A 22,046-nucleotide genomic window follows, 5' to 3' on the forward strand; every position below is an offset into this window, starting at 1 on the left:
ATGGCGCTGTCGGACCCTTCCCCGCGACAGAGAGCCCAGTGGTTTATTTTCTCACTGCCATCAAGTCACTTCTGAGCCACAGCGACCCATCGGACAGGACAGAAGTCCTCCTGTGGGAAACGGAGAATCACTCTTCACAAAAGTAGAGTCTCGTTTTTAATCCCGCGGAATTGGTGGTGGTTTCGAACCACAGACCTCATGGTTAGCAGCCCAACTTGTAACTACGACACTACCAGGGTTAGGTATTCTAATTACTCTACCCACCCGTTTATTTACTTTATTACCTTTCCCCCGCCCCCACCCGGAAAGCAGGAAGCTCTGTCCGTAGTTCTCAGGCTATTACCCGCCCCTCCTCTCTCCGCCCCCCCCCCCTCGGTAAAGCGCTCCAGGAAGCGGGCGCGGAATGAACAGCCGGCCAATCCGGGGCGGCGGCGTCAGGCGCACTGCGGGTCACGTGCCGCGGCGAGGGGGCCGCTCGGGAATACCATCGAGAGCGCCGCCCGCGGGGCCAGAGGAGCCTCGGAAGTGACCCGAGGTTGGCGCCGGCTCTTCCGGTCTGGCCGTTGGTGCTTTTGTCCCGCCAGCGGCCGGGCGTTCGCGGCGCCGCCACCGCCAGTACGTGAGTCCGCGACGGCCGCGCTCCCGCCCCCGTCCCCTGCTTGCCTGGCTCTTCCCTCCTTAGTGGGGTCGCGGCTGCCCCTCGGGCCTCGGGCGGGACCTGGGCGGAAGTGCGTTCCCCAAACACTCCCCTCCGGAGGTGCGTTCCGGGGGAGAGGGAAGGGAAGACCCTCCGGCCGGCCGCGGCGTGTGCCTGCCCGGGAAGCCGACGGTGCTCGGGGTTCACCCCCTCGGGGCAGCTCAGCGGACGGCGGTCCGGAGAAGGGGTCGCACCTCGCCGCTGTGTTCCTCAACTAGTGCGAGCGCTCTCGGGCCCGAGGAAAACTCTGGAAACGGGCGTCGTCACATTATCTCCCCGTCACGGCCGGGTTGGCCCCGGGTCTCGAGAACACTGGAGGGGCCGTGTGATCCCAGCGCTAGGGGTGAGCGGAATCGGCCCGCTCCTCCGCCCCACCCTTTTTTGGGGGGGGGGGAATTGGCAGGTGTTGATATACTTCTTGCGCAAATGTAGATCGAACCCTGCGTAGGGAGGGGGCCACTTCTCCGCCCTGGCCCCATGGGAGCTCAGCGGTGCATGGACATGGGTGCTCCCCGAAGAGATGCCTGCCGAGAGCCCCTGCAGGGTGAGAAGGTAGGCGGAGCAAGGCCGTGCAGGTTCCAGGAGCTCGTTCCTGCTGCCAGACTGCGCTGCTCCAACACTTGGTAACCACCAGGAGTGTTTGCTTTCTGTAATGATGACGCTCTTTTGGTGAACGACCCCCCTCCCCGGAATATGCAATACGTGCATATGGTCACAATATTAAAAGCAGAAGCTGCCGGTTAAAAGGCTCCCTCTCACTTCGATTTGACCTTTTTCTAGGCCCCACCTTTGTACCTGTTTTACCAAATTTACCTTATCTCTCCGTGGTATCTTTGTATGCAAATACTGGTAAATATGAATGTAATTAGTCCCTCCTGCCCCTGGCTTCTTTTACTTAGTAAACCTGCAAGATTTTTGCATTTCGGAACATAGAAAGCTTGCGCGCGCATGCAGTGATACTGGGTTGGTCTTGTTTGGATTTTTCGATTTTCTACATATAGCATAGTTTGATCTTTTCGGGGACGTTTTTCTTTTACCCAATTGCTTGCAACTTTAAGCAATTAAGCACTCTGATGTTTTAGTAGGGCATAACTGAGCAAAGGTTTCTTTTTAAGTTTTATTGGCATGTAATTCGCTTATACAATTTAATAGTTAATTTCTCATTTAGAAGACTTGTGCAATCATCACCACAATCAACTTCAGAGATTTTCTTATACATATTGGGGTTAACTCCCATTTTCCCGAACCACCTGCCCTGCTCCTAAGTGATTATTACATAATCCATTTACTGCCTCTCCAGATTTACCCATCTTGGATTTTATGTACAGAAAATCATTACAAAATACAAGCAAGAAACAAACAGAAAACACCAACAGAACAGAGGAAATCCTCCAGTGAAAAGAAAGCAGGAAATAGTATAAAGGACAACAACTTTAAAATAGGTCAAAGATAAAGGAGTTAACTTTTTAACCTAACTACAGCTGCTCTCATCCAGCGTGCAAGGCTCTTTGTTAGCAGGCCATTCTCATCCCGAGACTGAGGGCAGAGATGATTCCAAACAAAGGGTTTTCAGAAAATAATGGGGTTTTGTTTTACATTAACTTAGTTCTTGGTAGATTGTTAAATATGCCAAATCATTATTGCAAATAACTTGTGGAGAGTGTTTAATAAACAAATCAAACGACATGGCTTTTGTCTCCTGAGATTTGTTTGTAGGTCGTATTCTTACACTAGCTTAATGGACTGATGTTATCAATGACTTTTCAAATCAGTCCCCAGTCCTTTAGCTTCAGAAAATTTCTCAGCTTTTTTCAGAATCCTTTTAATTCAGTATAACTAGAAAACTTCCACTACAGGGCATGGAGAATATTTTATTACAGTTATTACTTTAAGGGGGTGGGTGGGGGGAGAATCGCAGTTCCTTTTTAGAATTTATTTTAAGTAGTAGAATGAACTCATGTTAATCATTTACAGTTTAGATTTTTATAAATTACAACAACTAAAGCACTAGCCATCTTCCTTTTTCCTTTCTTCAGAACACATCTGAGAAAAGTTTTACTTCACATTAGTCCTGTCTTTATTTGTCTTATTTTCCTGCCGAAATTCTCCTTTGTATTAGTTGGTAATCTTTTTGTTGTCACACTCCCGCTTGTTTTTTCTTTTTCTTTCTCAATTCATCTCCAAGTCTTATATAACATCCAAGAACACACAGGATAGTTTCCAAAGGTGGCACTTAAGATAGATTGACGTGTAGAGTATGGTGTGTGTGTTAAGTGCTATCAAGTCCCCTTCGCAGCAACCGGGTGTCTAACAGAACGAAACCCCACCTGGTCTCGCAGCATCTTCACAGTTGTTATACTTGAGCCCGTTGTTCCAGCTGCTGGGTCAGTCCATCTTGTAAGACTTCCTCATTTTCTTATGTCATCCTCGTTTATCTACTTTGCTCGCACGATGTCTTTTCTGGGAATGATCTCCCGGCATCAGGTCCAAAGTCGGCAAGGTGAAGGCTGACCACCCTTGCTTCTAAGGCCCATTCTGGCTGTGCTCCTTCCTTGCCAGATCTATCTGTTCTCTTTGCAATTGAATACCATGGCTTAGGTCAGGCACACCTTAGCCCTCAAAGTAGCATACTGGCTCTTCAGCAGTTTAAGTGATCTTGGGCAGCAGATTTACCCAATGCATTGTTTGATCTCTTGACTGCTGCTTCCATGAGCATTGACTGTGGAGCCAAGCAAGGTTCAGCCTTTTATCACTTTGTCAAGATATTACTTAATGGTCCAATTTTGAAGATTTTTGTTTTCTTTACCTTGAGTTCTAATCTGTATTGAAGACTGCAATCCTCGGTCCACATCAGCAAATGAGAATATGGTCTATACTTTGGAAATCCAAAGTAGCTCCTGACTTTTAGCACCAAACAGTTGTTAATGAGATTTGAGTTGGCTTTGACTTGTGGAGACTTTATGTATTAACAGTAGTATGTTAATTAGAAATTTCAGCCAGAGTACACCATAGTCCCTTCTCCTAATTTTTCTAAGCCCTGCCATACTTGGGTAGGAATAGTAAAGATTAGGGACGGGATCTTATTACACAAGGGTAAGTCCAAAAGGCTTGCTAATAAGGTTCCAATTCATCCACCCACAGGTTTGTTCCAAACTAAATTTGTTTACACTTGTCTCTGCATTCAGTAGATGGACACAGACAAGTTCTCTCAGCAATACACTGTCTTATTAGGGTGCCTTCCCAAAAAAGTCAAATCAAAACTGGTTCTGAGGGGATCTGCTGGACCAGTTAAATTCAAAGCAAAGAGGCCAGCTCACAAGGTTATGGTGACTGATTTGGGGGTGTTCCTAAGGGATAATTTTGATAGATTTTCTCAAAACACTTCATGACCATAGTGGCCTATTATGAAGAAGCTTTAAGAAAGTGAACCGTCTACATGTGAAAGAGGCCAGAAAAGTTGCACCTAGGCAGTGTACCCACTGTGTCTTCAGTTGCAGCAAAGCCTGTTCTGTAAGAATTTTATCCATTCCATCAACAGCCTGATCTTGCCCCTTCAGATTTCTTCTTTTTTTTTATTTACCAATATGCCAAGAACATTTCAAAGGAACACACTTTGAATTCCTTCAGGGTGCCAAAATGCCACTTTGGCATTCTTCAGGGAAGAGTTATAAAGATTGTTTAGCATGAATAAAGCTAGATAGAGGATATGTTGAGAAGGAACAACTTTATACTTGGGTCTTTTTGTTCAGTAAATGTTTCTATGGTTTTAGTAGAAGTACTTTTTTTGATAGTTGTGTGTCAAGTGCTGTTCTAGGAACTGGTGACAGAACAGGAACAAAAAGCACAGAGGTGCTTGGAGGTTTGGGGTCCTATTTAATTTTGAAGGAATGGGTAGTATTCAATGATAGGCATCCATCCAATTTTTAGAACTTTTAAGAAATTAAAACTTCAAATAGTTTCGCTTAACTAGTAAAAATGTCTACCTTGAGCATTGTACTCTTAATTTTTTTAAGGGATCCTGGTGGCATTGTGGGTTACAAATTGGGCTGCTATCTGCAAGGTCAGTGGTTCAAACTCACTTTCTGTGCCATAGGAGAAATAGGAATCCTTCCTTTTGCTCCCATATATTTCCCCATAAAGATTTATACGTCAGGATTCTAGAGAGCTGTTCTACTCTCCCCTTCCAGGGTTGCTATGAGTCAGAATCCACTTTAAGGCAGTGGGTTTGCCTTTGGCTATATGAGGATCAAATTGACAACAACTCAAAAATTAGATTGAGGGGCGGAACAGGTAGTAAGCATAAAAAAATGAGAATGGTTGTCAAAAACTCCCTGCCCTAAGTCCAGTCTGACACATAGCGTGTCTATAGGACGGGGTAGAAGTGCCCTTGTGGGTTCCCAAAGCTATAACTCTTTATAAGAGGAGAAAGCCTCATCTTTCTCCCTCTGAGTAGATGGTGGTTTTGAACTGATGATCTTGCAGTTAGAAGCCCCATGTATAACCATTATGCCAACAGGACTCCTTGCAGTACCCTTTCTCCCAACAATGTCCACACATTTACTTACTCCAATTGTACATTTAAAATTGCTTTGTTTATACCACTACAGAAAACAAACCTACGGAAAAGAGTACAGGATTTTCTTTCTTTTTAAAAAAAAATCACTTTATTGGGGACTCATAGCTCTTAACACAATACATGCATACAGAGTACAGGATTTTCTTCTTCCCCACCCCCTACTCATCCACCACATCCACAAGCCTTCCCAAGTATGGAGTATGTAATCAAATACTAGTATTCCTAAATTACTTGGATTTTTCTTCATTTTTTTCTCCTGATAGTACTAGTTCCTGTGAAGCACATCAGTTCATTTATTTTCTGTTTGTTTTCTGCTTTAGTTTTGCCCACTGCTCACATACACCCTTACTCTACCCCACACCACATTTCCAGCTTTACTGATTTGTATTTTTTGAATGTGCAGAACATTATAATTTTAGAGGTAAAAGCTATACAAAAAGCTACATATAGGTAGGCATCCCTAATGTCCCACCACATGTTCTGAAATAGGACTTTATGTGATTTGGACATGGTACAAACACATTATATGTAGTACATATAAGGGGGTTTTGAAAAGTGTGGAAAAATAGAATACAAAGGTAATGAAATTGTCTCACTAATATTTTGAATTCCCTTATATGTTTATTTGTATAGGTAAATGCATATTAAATTAACCCTGAAAAAGTTGTCCTGCCTTTCCGTTAGCACCTGGAACTTCTGGGTTTGCAAACTTGCATCTGCAATTGGCTACTTCTGAATGCATAGCACTGGCTTCTGGGAGTCCCAGAATTGGGAGTCCTCAGGGAGCAGAATAGCTACAGATCAGGGATGTGGTTGTGGGCATGTACCATCAGCAGCTGCAGGAGCCACTGCTGCAGCTGACAACTGAGCCCACACTGAAAGTCAAGCAGAGTAGTCATGGGGCAAACTTGATGCCACTCTGTGTCTTGGCACCCTTACAGGCATGTCACTCTTTCCTGTTCTGTGGACGTACATAGTGTTCCAGTTTTGCCAGAGTGGATATTATATGCCACATACCTGTACCTCAAGAGAGTCTCACTCCTGTGTGCCCCAATACTCAATGCTTGTAGGTAGAGAACTTTATTGTTTTCTGGTTTATCCTTACTATAAAGTGAAATAAACATATGAATGTTTTCTTTGCCTTATATACAGAAATTGCAGTATGTATGCTCTCTTTTGCTTTACTTTTTCTGTTTACAGTACGTTCTGGAAAATGCTTCATAACCTTTGCAGATCTCCTTGTTCGTTGCTTTTCTATGTACTCAATTGTATAGAAGTGCCATAGTTTAGTCAGCCAATCTTAATGCTTGAGCCTCTAGATAGTCTTTAAAAGATTTTGGGTTAGAAACAATGCTAAAATGAATGCCTCTGTACATCTGTATTTTTATCTTCAGTAAAAATTCTCCGAAGTAGGATTTCCGTAACAAAGATTAAATGCATAGATAGCATTGTTAGATGTTGGCAAGTTGCCTACTAGAATCCCAACAATTTATGAGAGTTCCTGTTTCCCCACAGTCTCACCAACAGAATGCACTATTCAACTCGGAGTACTTGCTAATCAGATAGAGAAATGATACTTTAGTACAGTTTTACTTTGCATTTCTCTTATGAGTGTCGTTGAATATCTTTTCACATTTAAGCACCATTTTAATATTTCTTTTAGTGAATCATCTATTTGACTTGTCTATTCTGTTTTTCTTCCATTTAGAACATGTTAATTTATTATGGATATTATATGTGAAGTATGTTACAATACTTTTTTCCTCTTGTATTAGTTATTTGTCTCTTGATTTTGCTTATGTTTTTTCTCTATGAGCTTCTTATAGTCAAATTTATCAATTTTCTTTTATTGTATATGTTATAGCTTTTTTCTTTATCCAAGTTAAATAAACATTCATCTATATTTTCTTCTAGATCTGTGTAATTTCACTATTTTATATTTAGCTCCCTGATTCATTTGGAATTTAGTCCTTTGTATGGCATAAGGAATATCTTTTGTCAAATGGCATTATACTTGTTTCAGCACTATTAAAAACACTATCTTTGCCCCATTAGTTTGAGTTACCATCTTTATCAGATAATTGATTTTCATATATGTAGTTGGTTCTATTTCTGCACTTTCTTTTCTACTCCACTAGTCTATCTATGCAAACATCAGTGCCACATTAGTTTAGGTATAGGGGCTTTGTAGTATATTTTTATTATCAGGTATGACTAGTGTTCACACACACACTCCTTTTTCCTTAGCATGTGTGTGTGTGAGAGAGAGAGAGATCATCTTTCTGTCCTTAGGACTGAGAACCAATAGAGGTGGATGGACCAAGAGCAAAGGGGAAATGGTTGGAAAGCTTCTAATGTGATATGGGGTCAGGATTGTAAGCACAGAGATATGGTGTGGTGTTTGTTGATTGGAATTCTGCCAACCCAGTAACCCTCACTTTTAAACTGGCATGGACTCCTGTTCCCAAAGTTATGATGAAAGGGATGTAGGTAAACTAGGGTATACTATGAGTCTGCCTTGACATCTGATAATCCATCATTTAAAATATATATATATTGTGAAGCTTTCTCAGCTGAGCCATCTTTAAAATTTATATATTATTAAGTATATGCTGAGTGGTGCTTTATTTTCCTGAGTGGTGATACTCTGAATTCTTGGCCTGCTTACCTGTTGTGGAAATTTTATTTCAAAGTTTATCTTTTCCATAACAGAAGTTGGATTGTGAGTGATTATTTTTATATGTTTACTCATATATCATCATTGTCTTTTATTGCCACTGATCCCTCTTTACATATCCACATATAAGGTTTCTAAATACGTTTGGCAAGATTGCAGAATCCTGACGAGAATTTGATACCCAAGTTAAAATGGGGAGATACAGATTTTAACTAAGTCTACTCATATATGTCAGTCAGGTCATCGAAGACTGGCAGGATAAGTGACTTAAAAGCGATTCCTTTTTTCTCTGGATTTGTCTATTACTAGTTGCTGATGGAGTTCCAGTTCTGTGTAGAGTGATTACAGTTGTCATATGTGAACAGAGAGCCTGGGCCCTAAAACCTCCTGCTTTGGAAAGGAGGTTACCTTCCATGAGTCTTGTGCTTTATTCCCAGGTTCCAACCTGGTCCAGTATAATTAGTTGTAATAATTATAATGCTAAAATACTAACAATAAAATCAATAACATTTATATAGCATGCATTGATTGATTGGCATTTTAAAAAGTGCTTTATATATTATACCATTTAATACTGGCAATATCTGTATTTTCCTTATTTTTTAGATGAGGAAATGACAAAAATGGTTAAGTAACTTTCTCAAGGCTATACAAGAAAATATTATCTACTCAAAGATATATGTATATGCTATATAAGAAGTATTATATATTTTTGTTGTATTTTTCCGTAACAATCTTGGCTATCTTTATGCAGTTTATCTCTGATGGTATGTGGGATTGCCCACTTTAGGGTCAATGTTTTACTTGCAGGTGAAAATCAGAAGGCCAGACCAACTCCAAGTAGCTGCAGCTTGTCCCCCCCCCCTACCCCCCACCCCAATCTCTGATATTGCATCCTCTTGATTTCCTAACATCTTTGAAATCTCTTCCTAGAACTTGTTTTTCCTCTTCTTTAATCTTACCTGTATATTTTTTTGTTCTACTAGTTAAGTGATTTCTTTTACCTCTGTTTTCCTTAACTGAATGGCATTGTTAGAAAACTGGTCAATGTTTCATCTTAGTTCTGTGTATGATTTCAACCCATTTTTAATTCACCTTCATGTTAAGGTATGCAAGAATAGAAAAGTTCTTTGCTCCATTGAAAATACAAGGCTCTAGCATTTTAACATTTTCGCTACAGAAGCAGAAATATTTGGTGTCCAGATATTACACAGCTTGTATTCAGTAAATATTTGTTAAGTAAATGTATTAATTTTGATACAACTCTTCTAATTTCTTCTAAACAAAATGACAGGTATCATTTTTTGTTTTCTTGGTTTAGTGTCACATTTGAAGGCGAGCACTGAAGAGGATGGATCAACTGAAAATTTTGGAAATGCAGAATCCAAGTGGCAAAAAATGGAAGGTCTTCACAAGGATTATATGCGGGAAGCTTGTGATTCGGACAGCATGGTAGAGAATCATTTGGAGAAGTATGAAGGAAAACGAGTGAAGGAAGAGAAGAGTGACATTGAAGAAAAGATTGACAAAGCCAATAACACAGCAAATATAATTATAAAACAGGAAAATGAGGCATTTGAAAACACCTTATATTTGAGCTCAAAACATGTTACACATAAAACTATCTATATAGAACAGAAGAACATTGAGCAAAGCAAATGTATGGACATTAATGGACACTTTCACCCTAGTCTACAACAGAAAACCAGTGCTGTTCAGAAATCACACAAATGTGATGAATGTGGGAAATCCTTCAAATATAATTCCCGCCTTGTTCAACATAAAATTATGCACACTGGGGAAAAACGCTATGAGTGTGATGACTGTGGAGGGACTTTTCGGAGCAGCTCGAGCCTTCGAGTCCACAAACGGATCCATACTGGGGAGAAACCATACAAGTGTGAAGAATGTGGGAAAGCTTATATGTCTTACTCCAGCCTTATAAACCACAAAAGTACCCATTCTGGAGAGAAGAACTGTAAATGTGATGAGTGTGGAAAATCCTTCAATTATAGCTCTGTGTTGGACCAACATAAAAGAATTCACACTGGGGAGAAGCCCTATGAATGTGGTGAGTGTGGGAAGGCCTTTAGGAACAGTTCTGGTCTCAGAGTCCACAAAAGGATCCACACAGGGGAGAAGCCCTATGAATGCGACATCTGTGGGAAGACCTTCAGTAATAGCTCTGGCCTTAGGGTCCACAAAAGGATCCATACAGGGGAGAAGCCCTATGAATGTGATCAATGTGGGAAGGCCTTCATTACTTGCAGAACACTTCTAAACCACAAGAGCATCCACTTTGGAGATAAACCCTATAAATGTGATGAGTGTGAGAAATCTTTTAATTACAGTTCTCTCCTTATCCAACACAAAGTCATCCACACTGGAGAGAAACCATATGAATGTGATGAATGTGGAAAGGCCTTCAGAAACAGCTCAGGCCTTATCGTGCATAAAAGGATCCACACGGGAGAGAAACCTTATAAGTGTGATGTCTGTGGCAAAGCATTCAGCTATAGCTCAGGCCTTGCAGTACATAAGAGCATTCACCCGGGGAAAAAAGCTCATGAATGTAAGGAGTGTGGTAAATCCTTCAGTTACAACTCACTTCTTCTTCAACATAGAACTATTCACACTGGAGAGAGACCTTTTGTATGTGATGTGTGTGGGAAAACCTTTAGAAACAATTCAGGCCTCAAAGTCCACAGAAGGATTCATACTGGTGAAAAACCTTATAAATGTGATGTCTGTGGGAAAGCCTATATCTCACGCTCTAGCCTTAAAAATCACAAAGGAATCCATCTTGGAGAGAAGCCCTATAAATGTAGCTATTGTGAGAAGTCCTTCAATTACAGCTCTGCCCTTGAACAACATAAAAGGATTCATACAAGGGAGAAACCCTTTGGATGTAATGAGTGTGGAAAAGCCTTCAGAAATAATTCGGGCCTTAAAGTACACAAACGAATCCACACGGGGGAGAGACCTTACAAATGTGAAGAGTGTGGGAAAGCTTACATCTCACTTTCAAGCCTTATAAATCATAAAAGTGTGCATCCTGGGGAGAAGCCCTACAAGTGTGATGAGTGTGAGAAGGCCTTCATCACATACCGAACCTTAGTGAACCACAAAAAAATTCATCTTGGGGAAAAACCCTTCAAATGTGACGTATGTGAGAAATCTTTTAATTACACCTCGCTCCTTTCTCAACATAAAAGGGTCCACACTAGAGAGAAACCATTTGAGTGTGACAGATGTGAGAAGGTCTTCAGAAACAACTCAAGCCTTAAAGTACACAAAAGAATCCATACTGGAGAGAAGCCCTATAAATGTGATGTGTGTGGAAAAGCCTACATCTCACACTCAAGCCTTATTAACCACAAAAGTACCCACCCTGGCAAGACACCCTTTACATGTGATGAATGTGGAAAAGCTTTTTTCTCAAGTCGAACTCTTCTAAGCCATAAAAGAGTCCATCTTGGGGAGAAACCCTTTAAATGTGTAGAATGTGGAAAATCTTTCAGTTACAGCTCACTCCTTTCTCAGCACAAGAGGATCCACACAGGGGAGAAGCCCTATATCTGTGATTGGTGTGGGAAGGCCTTCAGGAACAGCTCAGGCCTGACAGTGCATAAAAGGATTCATACAGGCGAGAAACCCTATGAATGTGATGAGTGTGGTAAGGCTTACATCTCACACTCGAGTCTTATCAACCATAAAGGTGTCCACCGAGGGAAGCAACCATATAATTGTGAGTGTGGGAAATCCTTCAATTATAGGTCTGTCCTTGACCAACACAAAAGGATCCACACTGGAAAGAAGCCATACAGATGTAATGAGTGTGGGAAGGCTTTTAATATCAGATCAAATCTTACCAAACATAAAAGAACCCATAGTGGTGTGGAATCTTTAAATGTGATATATGTAGGAAGTCATTATAACACATCACAAATGGGAGCCCTCGGAGGGAATTTCTGGATGGGACCAGTATAAGGATTTCTGTAGAAGCAAGAGCTTGACAAGTCTCAAAGAGCGCAAAGAAAAAGAAAAATGGAAGAATATCTAAGATCCTTACTTTTGAATTATAATTTATATCGTCTAAATGAAATTCTAGATGATTGTGAGTATTCTTTTCAATGTAATTCTTAGTCATAGTCTATGAGAAAGGCTCCTCACTGTAAAGATAATTGAGCCTTTATGGAATATAAAATAGTTCATAATGATACAATATCTCAAGGTGGTGGTGTATGAAAAGAGTCTTCAAAATAAGCACAGACATTTCTGGATATTGAAGAAAACCTATGGATAAGAAAAGGACTTCAGTTGGGAATCACATAATTGCTATCAGAAATTTCATATTTGGGTAAATTTTGTGAATAGAAATATAGTCAAATTTAGGTACTGCTCTGAATCTTAATTATATATTGGTCAGTGGAAAAGTCCAAGAAGGGTCCCCAAAAGACAAATTCAGGGCAAGACCAGTTTCAGGGAATATATTTTAATAGTGATCATGAAGTATGACTTAAGGGTGACGACAACTTGTGAAACCAAATTTGGATATCACTATAAGAAAAAAGTGTAGACATAAAATTAGGAGGAAATAGTGTTAGACTTAAAAACTGATTGGACATTTTAGAAATTGACCCCCCTCAAGTGTTGAATATGTAATGAAGGTGAAAGGCTTAAAAGCCGTATTCATGCTATAATTAGAGGTTCCATTGTGTGTTGCATTTCAGCACATTCAATAAATAATGGGATTCATCTTCCACTTGATTTGCACCTTATGCGATAGGAAGAATTGATTCAGGGATTTTTATGAATAAGTATGCTGGGAAGGAGGGCATTTCATTACATGAATTAAAAACTAAGTAGCTACCATTAATTGATTAAATTTATGCTTCATAAATAGTACTGTTAAATGTTTTGTAATGTGTTATTGTAAGGATTTTATGCGCTGCATATGTATTTTGTCTGTTGTAAAATGTTATAAATTCTCTCACAAGGATTACTCTAGCGTAAAATGTTATAAATTCTCTCACAAAGATTACTCTGGCGTAAAGGCCAGCAAATTATGATGAGGTAATGTGGAACTCCCAATAAAGAAATTCCTCAAGTGTAAACAGACTATGACGTACATTAGATTTAGTAGTGCTTAGAGAAAGTCATTCAAGGTATCCTCTTTCTAAGAGTGTTAATACTAGATCCACATCAGAGAAGGTATCTAGGTATCCACGGGGCTAGTAGTAATTTAAGATTCATGTGAAGCCCACTTTTGATCAACACCCATATAAGCAGTGTCATTCTCATACTTGGATTGGATTATAAGTCCTGGAGGCAGAGGGGTGGGAGCATAGACTGTATGAGTGATCAGTCATCGCACAGAAACTATTTCTGACCCCACAGAAACTATTTTTGATCCCACAGAAACTATTTCTGACAGAACAGACAGAAGCTGCTAACTAATTCAAAGCATACAAAACCTCTCTAAGGTTAAGTAACCTGTCTAAGAATGGTCTGGATCCAGTTTACTAGAGACTGAAATATATACGTCAGGTCTTTCTGGCTCTAAGGTGCACAGTGTTTGAGTAGGGGACAGGAGGCAGAGGTAGGGAAAGCAGAAGGAAAGAACATTTCCGTGGCTCCACTTTGGGGTTTTGTGACTTATGTGCTCTTTGTTCTTGTGGTCTGTAGAGCCCAGATTGATTTTTCATTTACTGAAGATGAGATCAGCTCTGATGTCAACATCAGGTTGCCTGAAATTTTCATATGCCCACATGAGCCAGATGTAAGATTGGTGTGAAACTGGCTTGAAGTCCTGCATACATGTGTACTTGAACTCCATTTTGATCTAATATACCACATAGTTTTAGGGAAGACATGTAAAAGAGTTAAAGAATAATCACCACCAGATGAAGACTCATGGTGCTGCTACATGCTGTGGAAAGAGCCCTGAAGACCCAGGGCCTTATACATGCCCTTTGGGCTGATCCAAGACATTGAGAAGCCTGGGTCTCAAGGTGCCACAGGTAGACATTGTGGCATGAATCCAATGATCTGCGCTCAAGCTGGTTCACCACCACCTCCAGCCCCTACACCTTCAGCTTCCAGAAAATAAGGGGAAATGCATGTAAATCAAACATTGTATTAAAATCCAATCATGTAGTTTATAGGGCTAAAATTAGAATTGGAATGTTTGACATTAGACAAATTGGAAGATGCATGAAAGTGGCCAGAGTGCATTATCTGGGAAGAGGATCAAGATGCTAGTTATGTCTAGACTTTATTAACATGATGTTATTAGCAATCATAAAGGCTAGAAAAGAGAAAAAATGTGGGGAAAGACTAAAAGTCATGCTAAATTTGGAAATTTTTGTTACCGAAACCAATGACAATGACTTAGATGGCCCTTTCAAGAATATACAGAGGTTGAAAACACTGGGTAATCCTAGAGCAGTAATTTTAGAATAGAGTCCTGTGATCAGAGAGCTGAACACTATAGTTGAGTGCCAATTTACCAGCTACAAGAGTGACAAGGATAGAAAGTTAGGACCAGTATACCCCAGGTAGAGGTTCTTCCAGGAAACCTTTACTAAGTTAAACTAGCTTTGAAAGAACTATACACTTACTATAAAATAAACTGGATCCAAACCTACTGCTCTTCCCTAACTCTAAGGGCCTGTAGAGACCACTGTCTCTTGTTACTGAGCAGAAACAGTAGGGGGAAAATAATTTTATATACATTAAAAAGAGCATATTGTATTGTATATAATTATATATTAATAATTATATGTGATTTTTGAGACGTTATGGCTTTAGACAGCCATTATACAACCTGGATCTGACAATAGAGAACAAAAACTTGGAGGATTTGCTTCAGGTACCAACCCATAATGTTTTCAGGCACTATGATAAACAAGCAGCCAAAGATAACCAGACACAAAGTAAAAAAGGTAGCATGAATAAAGAGCAGAAAAGAACAGACACAATTCATTTAGTATATCAAGTATACTCATGCTTTGCTTAAAACATTCTACATTGAATAGGAAACAAAAAAAATAGAAGCTCCACATTTTAAAAAATTTTCAAGGCATCATAAGTTTTAAATATACTTGATCAATCTTGGAGCAGACAGATTGGGGCTGAGAATTTTCCAGAACTGTTGGAAAATACAAGTCTGTCCTTTTTCCACAGTGCCTCTTAGCTGTGCTGGCAGGCATGTCTCTGGTCTTCACACTCTCTGTTGGGGGCTCTTTCTGGGTGGTCACAAGGGTCTCCTGCTTTGAGAAACCTGCAACGTAGTAAAATGGCAACACTGAGCAGTCCCTAAGTTCAAAGCTTGTACCCCTTATTTATGTGCGACTACAGTCATTTGGTGGGAGTTCAAAAAACTATGGGTAGAAAAAGTGATTCAGAGATGCAAAAAGATGGAAATATGCACAAATGCACATGAATGTTTTATATGCAACACCTAGAGCTGATAAAGTAGACTTAAAATATCAGATAATATATAAATCAAGAAAGTGAATAGATTTGTCATATTCTAAAGTTTCTGTATTTTTCTGCAGGTGGGAAAGGTTTTGATAAATTTCATGTTTATTATCAAATCTAGAGTCATCACAAATAGAATATAATTTCAGTAGTAGCAGAAGTAAATTATTTTTAAGATAAAGAAGCTGATGAGACAAAGATGGTAGCTCTGAAGCCAAAATATTTCTATCAAATGTAATTTTTGTTAAATGGCAAAGATTGACAGGACAAAAGTACAAAAAACAAAAGAATACCAGTTGCTGGTGTGAAGATTTGGAATCCAAGAAACTGCTTTAGAGTAGAGTTGTACCCCATAGTGTTTTCAGTGGCTGATTTATTCCAAGGTGCCTCTGGGTAGACTTGACTCAACAATCTTTCAGCTTTTACCCATTTGTGCCATACATTGATTCCTACAAGAGTACAAAACTCAAATACATAGAGCTTTACAAGAGATATAAAGGCAGAGTTTGAAAGTAAAAGATAGGAAGACACTATATGAACTAAATAGTAACCAATAGAAAACTAGAGTAGCTCAATATTAAACAAAAATAGTTTAAAGCACCAACTATTCCTAGAGATAAATAGGTTTATTGTTTTAATACAAATTCAGAAAAAGGAAAGGGAAATACTGGAAAGAGTTTTAAGATAATGTCTAATATAGTTTAAAATGTGGCTAAAATTTTATAGTAAATATTGTGGGAAGAATGCTGTTACATTATGGGGGCTGCAATCAGCATCACAAAACAATCCATATGGATTTTTAAATGGAAAACTAGTTTCTTCTGTAAACTTTGACTCAAAACACAAAAGTTTTTTTTAAAACATACAAATCCACAATCATAGAATTATGACATCTCTCACTAGCTAATAGGAGCAGACAAAAAAAATGTACGCACACACATATATAGTAAAGATGCTTAATATGAACAAGATATATGAGGGGGCTTTTTTAAAGTCATAGAAAACTTGCCTTCTTAATTCCATTTTAATGGATTTTTCAAGCTCCTTTGTATGCTTTATTCAAGCACACAAAATATTTTGAAAATAACATCCTGAGCCATACAGTGAGCCTCAACAAAGTTCAAAGGCTTGAAGTCCTACAAAATATACTCAGATCATGCAGTTAAACTAGAAATTAATAATTTAAAGAATATTTAGCATCTTCCCATTAAATGGAAATGTAAAATACATCTGAAATAGTTCAAAGAAGAAAATACTTCGAAGTAGATGATAATGAAAATACGTATCAAAGCTGGTAGAATGTAGACTAAACAAAAATAAAAATCCATTATCGAGTTGATTCCAACTCAGTGATCTTATAAGTCAGAGAAAACCAAAAACTGCCATCAAATCAATTCCAATTTATGGTGGCCCCATAGGACAGCGCAGAACTGCTCAGGAGACTCTTTACAGTCTTTCTTCTGCCGAGAGACTGGTTTCTGCTGACCTTGGGGTAACACTTATACCAATAAGGCTCCTTAGGACAAAGTAGAACTATTATAAAAGGTCCCCAAGGCTGTAAATGTATGGGAACAGATTACAGAATAATTGCAGCTTCAGCTTTAAGGGTTCTAACTGCCAATCTGTAGGTTAGTAGCTGAATGCTTTCTGTGCAACAAAAGGTCCACTTACCCAGTTCTTAAAAATGCATTGGCTGAAAATACACAAAATCAGATCATCTATGCACCATCTTGAAAAATTAAGATGACCAAAAAAAGGATGTCATAAAGTACAGAAACCAATGAAATAGAAAAACTAGTGGATCAACAAAGCCAAATGTGTGCCTGTTCATTTGTTTTGTAAAACGACATGAAATTGACCATCTTCTGTGAAATTGATCAAAAGAACAAAAACCTGAAGTCAGGACTTAAAAGGGGGAACTGTAGAGAACTTACTGATAACAGAGAATAACAGTAAGAGACTCACTGCCATAGACTCTATTCTGACTCATAGCGACCCTATAGGGTACAGTAAAACTGCCCTTGTGGGTTTTCTAACTTCAGGAAAGTGAAAAAAAGCCTGGTCTTTCTCCCACGAAGGTAGTTTCGGACTGCTAATCTTCATTGTTAGCAGCCCAAGTAACCACTACGCCATACTCCCTCTAAATTCCTAAAGTGAGTCAATCACTCCTAGAGCAGGATGTCAAGGACATCCTGAGCCAAAACACACTTTTCTGTAAGACTGCAACATCTCCCTTAGGACCAAAGCCCACTAAAATTGCAATGAGGACTCTGCTTTTTGTTTCCCCTATAAAATTTATATTCCTCATGTTGAAGGGACACTCTTTTGAGAACGCTCCCTGTTGCAACAGTTTGAGTCTCAGAGCTGCGGTTTAATATAGCAAATGCTAGTCGCTAGGATGATATAATTGTACATCAATAAGATATTTTAGATGAACTGAGGAAATTCTGAGAAAAATGAAACTTCCCAAAACTTATTAAAGGTCTCCTGTGTAGAGGAGTGTATAAGAAAGACTCGACGTGTGGTTACCTGCAATCATGCCCCCCAAAGAGAGATAACCTTGGTTAGCAAGAAGCGGGGGGCCTCCAGCCTGCTGCTTGTTACACCCCATCTCGCCTCAGCCCACGCTATGTGTGGACCTGGCTGGTAGGATTATGGCCATCCAGGAGGTGAGTGCTAACATGAAATGGGTCCGACTCCATTATTTGACTCTTCCAATGCTAACGCTCTCTATGACTTTATTATAATATATATATCTCAACCATACAATTGTGCTTACTGAACTTGTGATGAGTGGTTAGAGGCTGCCACCCCCCGTTCTAACCACAGGTCACCACAACATGAGGAACTGTATTCAAGGGTCGCGGCATTAAGAAGGTTGAGAACCACTGTTCTACCCTATCCTATGGGGTCACTATGTGTCCATATCACCTCAACGGCAGTAATTTGGTTTTTGGATTCTCACAGATGCCACCCAGAGTCCACAGAATGGGCACATCTGTCTTGGCAAAGCAAGTTGTCATGCTATAAGCACTGAACCCTAAGTCCTATGGGGGGGGGGGTTGGAGGTAGGAGGGTCTTCTAGAGGATGTAGGAAGAGAAATGACAAGCTACCCATGAAAAATGAGTAAGAAATTGATGAGTGGTGGACAATTCTAGACAGGCATTGTACCTTACAAAGGGGACCTATATACAAGATCATGACCAGCTTAGGGAATGAGAAGACACTAAGGATGGCTAGGAGCCCTCATGGCTGAGTGGTTATGTACTGGGCCACAATTCCAAAGGTTGGCAGTTTGAAACCACCAGCTGTTGCTCTTTTCAGGAGAAAGGCGGCTTTCTACTCTCATAAATAGATACAATCTTGGAAACTCAGGAGCAGAGTTCTCCTCTGTCCTAGAGGTCACCGTGAGTTGACATTGACTCGATGGCACTGAGTGAGAGTGTAAATAAAGAAAAGGAATGCTGAGATTTTAAACTTCAAGAAGACAGCACACTCCTGAAGGGTCCTCTAAGGACTTACTTTTCAAAGGCTTCAGAAAAATCTCCCAGCTCTCAAGATCTTTAAGGACAACCTAGCCATTTCAAGGGGGGGGGGGCAATCTTACAACATCAGGATTCAAGGCACCCTTAGTTTATCTCTCTGAAATGACAGTCTCTTCTCTGTCCACTGTAGACTACTTAACTGTTCACTGTCCATATTCTCTGTTGTCGCTCTCTCTCTTTTTCCTGGTATACATAATAGCAGCCAACCAAATCAAGTTCACGGCCATTGAATTGACTCCAATTCAGAGCGACCCTCTAGGGCAGAGAGCTGCTCGGATGGGTCTCAGAGACTGCAACTCCTCACAAGAGTGGAGAGCCTCCCTTTCTCTTTTGGCGTGCCTGGTGGTTTTGAACTGCAGAACCCACTATACAATCAGGACTCCTTGACTGAAATGGCAACAGCAAGCCTTTAATGAGCTCTTACTGTGAGCAGTCATTTCTGTCCATGTAACCGTAGCAGCAGGTCTCTGAGGAGTTTCCACAGGTACACAGTCCTGAAATCCAAAAATGACTCTCAAAACACCAACAACAAAAAAAGACTCAAAGTGAATTCAATTTCTACTGCACTCAAAAGGACTCACAATAGAGGATGGAAAGGGAAAAATGAAGGAAAACCTTAACAGACAATGCCCTATACTCCCCATTTTCAGTTGGCGATTATGTGTTGGGCTGTTACCCAAGGTCAGCAGTTCGAAACCATCAGCCGCTGTGCGGAATAAAGACTTTTCTACTCCCATATAGAGTTACAGTCTTGAAACTCACAGGGGCAGTTCTCTCCTGCTGCGTAGGCTCGCTATGAGTCAGAATTGACTGAAGTGAATTTTTGTTTCATATCCAGCAAGGTCATCTCCCTTTCTCAAAACAACTTACCAATATTTAAGTGGTCTTGAGGCTATTTCATATCAGAGGCCATTTCAAAATAAGTAAAATTTTACTTTATCATATGATGCTAGTAATTTTTAAGTTAATTTATAGCTAAACACATTCAAATTTTCGTGAGTAAAAACACCTTGGAATGTATGTATAAATTCCATCTTCTTTCCCAGGAGGTATTTTAACGTTGTTTTTTTTCCTTAAAAGATTGATTGAAGCATGGTGACATTGAAATATTATTAACAGCACAACTGTGGCAGTAATGTCATCACCTTCTTAAAAACAAAAATGGTTTTAGCCAAGGTTACAGGAAGAGTAAAACACCAAACTTATACTCTGCTAGAATTAAAAAAATGAAAGGATTTAGTGAAGGAATAAAAAAATCCATTTTGTAAAAAGTAGAGATGCATACTGGCATTCAGGTAGAATATTGCAATACGCTCTAAATTGCAAAGGAGGAATAACAAGATTTCACTGCCGTCTAGTTGATTCTGACTCATAGCAAAGATAGAACTACTACCCCTGTGAGTTTCTGAGATTCTTCATTGGAGTAAAAAAAGTTGGGGCTTACTCCTGCAGAGGGTCTGGACGTTTCAAATTGCAAACCTTGCCATGAGTAGCCCAACAGGTAACCACATGTTACCACTCTGCCACCAGGGTTCTTAAATTGCAGGAAGAGAGTCGTGTTTCTTAACCAGGTCAAAGGCAGGCACAAAAGAGGGAAGCAAATTTACAAAATGTTTGTTAAACTACACGCTTCTGTTCTTAACATCAGTAAGCCATTTGTTATATTCTGAGGTTGTTACATCCTGAAAGTTTTACAAAACATTCTGATAGGAGCTAATTTTCTATCATTCTTGCACTTTACATCTCCATTTATCTTAAGGTAAAAAGTTGAATGTCTTAGTTATAAGTTTAAAGTTGAGAAGAAAATGTTTTGAAACTGGTAGCAATTGTACAATATTGCTTGATGTAATTCAACTATGAAACAATATGCTATCCGTACTAGCTCCCAATAAAATAATTTTGAGAAAAGAGTCACCAGAAATTAAATGAAAGATCTCAGTGATTGGAAATGAAGTTCTATTTGGAAGAGTCAAAAAATCAGGACTAACACTCAGTTGACTGTCATTTCCTTCACCTTGGTTACAGAGTTCTGAGGAAGTTAGACTTTATCTTACCATTTTCAATTCCTGGGGACATGCTTAAGGAAGGCATTCTTTTTCACCATTCTTCACCTAAGTACAAAGTCCTGATTCTTGCCCACTTTGTTCAACCAGCATTTGACAAAGAACACTGAATTGTCTTTCTAGGAAAATTAAAGAAGTTTCTAGGTCAGATTGCAGTTTTAATTTTATTTAAATGGAGTTTTAAATTTAGGTCTGGGGTCACCTTATTCCAAGTACCTCAGTTTCTAAAATTCACATGCACATTACATTATTTCCCAGCTCCACACATACTTCCTTTCACATTCAAAACAAGACAAAACAAACTCAATGTAATTGAGTTGATTCTGACACTTAATGACCCAACAGGACAGGGTTGGAACTGCCACTGGGTTTCAGAGATTGTTAATACTGTAGGGGAGTAGAAAGTCTCATTTTGCTGACCCTGCAGTTAGCACCCCAACATAGAACCAGGACTCCTTTTCTCACATCCAGAACCCTGCAAGTTGTCTGTTTTTATTTTGTCTGCACTTTACTGACATCTAGTGGGGTTTTAAGGGTCATCCTTAGCCCTTCCCCAAGCCCCTGGCTCTTTAACTTCCTCTTCAGTTGAGTTCCCTTTGCTGTTGCTAAGGGTTGGGGAGGAGCCAGGAATATGCATCCTGGCAACACTAGCTCTCCTGGTAACCATTCGTCTCAGGGTATGGGATAGTGGGTTACAACTTCTTTACCTATGGCCTTGGGACTCAATGCCCCATGCCAAATGCCTGCACAAAGCAAGTCTGACCCGCATAATTTCTGAACCGCCTTCCAGCTCCAATGTTCAGGAATGTTAAGCTCAACCAGCCCGAGCCTAGGGATGGAAAGGGATTGTAACCTTTATTTATAGGACTCCTAATTCACTAGACTTTTTTCTCTTTCATAATTGGTATTTTATTGGTTATTTGAATGGTACAGAAGCATTATGCACAATTTGTACGCAAATTTTTATGTGAATGGGGGTGAAAGTTTAATATATTCACCAAA

The 22,046-nt window shown here is 39.7% G+C and overlaps 1 protein-coding gene across 4 annotated transcripts; it reads left to right on the forward strand.

Moving 5' to 3' along the window:
- Window positions 1–507: 507 nt before the first annotated feature.
- Window positions 508–13,067, forward strand: LOC142439594 (uncharacterized). Of its 4 annotated transcripts, none has more exons than XM_075542081.1 (2): window positions 508–615; window positions 9,272–13,067. In XM_075542081.1, coding segments are annotated over exons 1-2 (2,670 nt in total). In that variant the 5' UTR covers window positions 508–614; the 3' UTR covers window positions 11,941–13,067. The 4 variants fall into 4 exon arrangements, with proteins under 4 accessions (XP_075398196.1, XP_075398199.1, XP_075398200.1 ...); XM_075542084.1 differs by having other exon boundaries at window positions 517–619; XM_075542085.1 differs by lacking the exon at window positions 508–615 and adding an exon at window positions 630–757.
- The last annotated feature ends 8,979 nt before the right edge of the window (window positions 13,068–22,046 follow it).

Source organism: Tenrec ecaudatus, chromosome 2 (assembly GCF_050624435.1).
Source record: "Tenrec ecaudatus isolate mTenEca1 chromosome 2, mTenEca1.hap1, whole genome shotgun sequence".
In the NCBI taxonomy this organism is placed as follows: domain Eukaryota; kingdom Metazoa; phylum Chordata; class Mammalia; order Afrosoricida; family Tenrecidae; genus Tenrec; species Tenrec ecaudatus.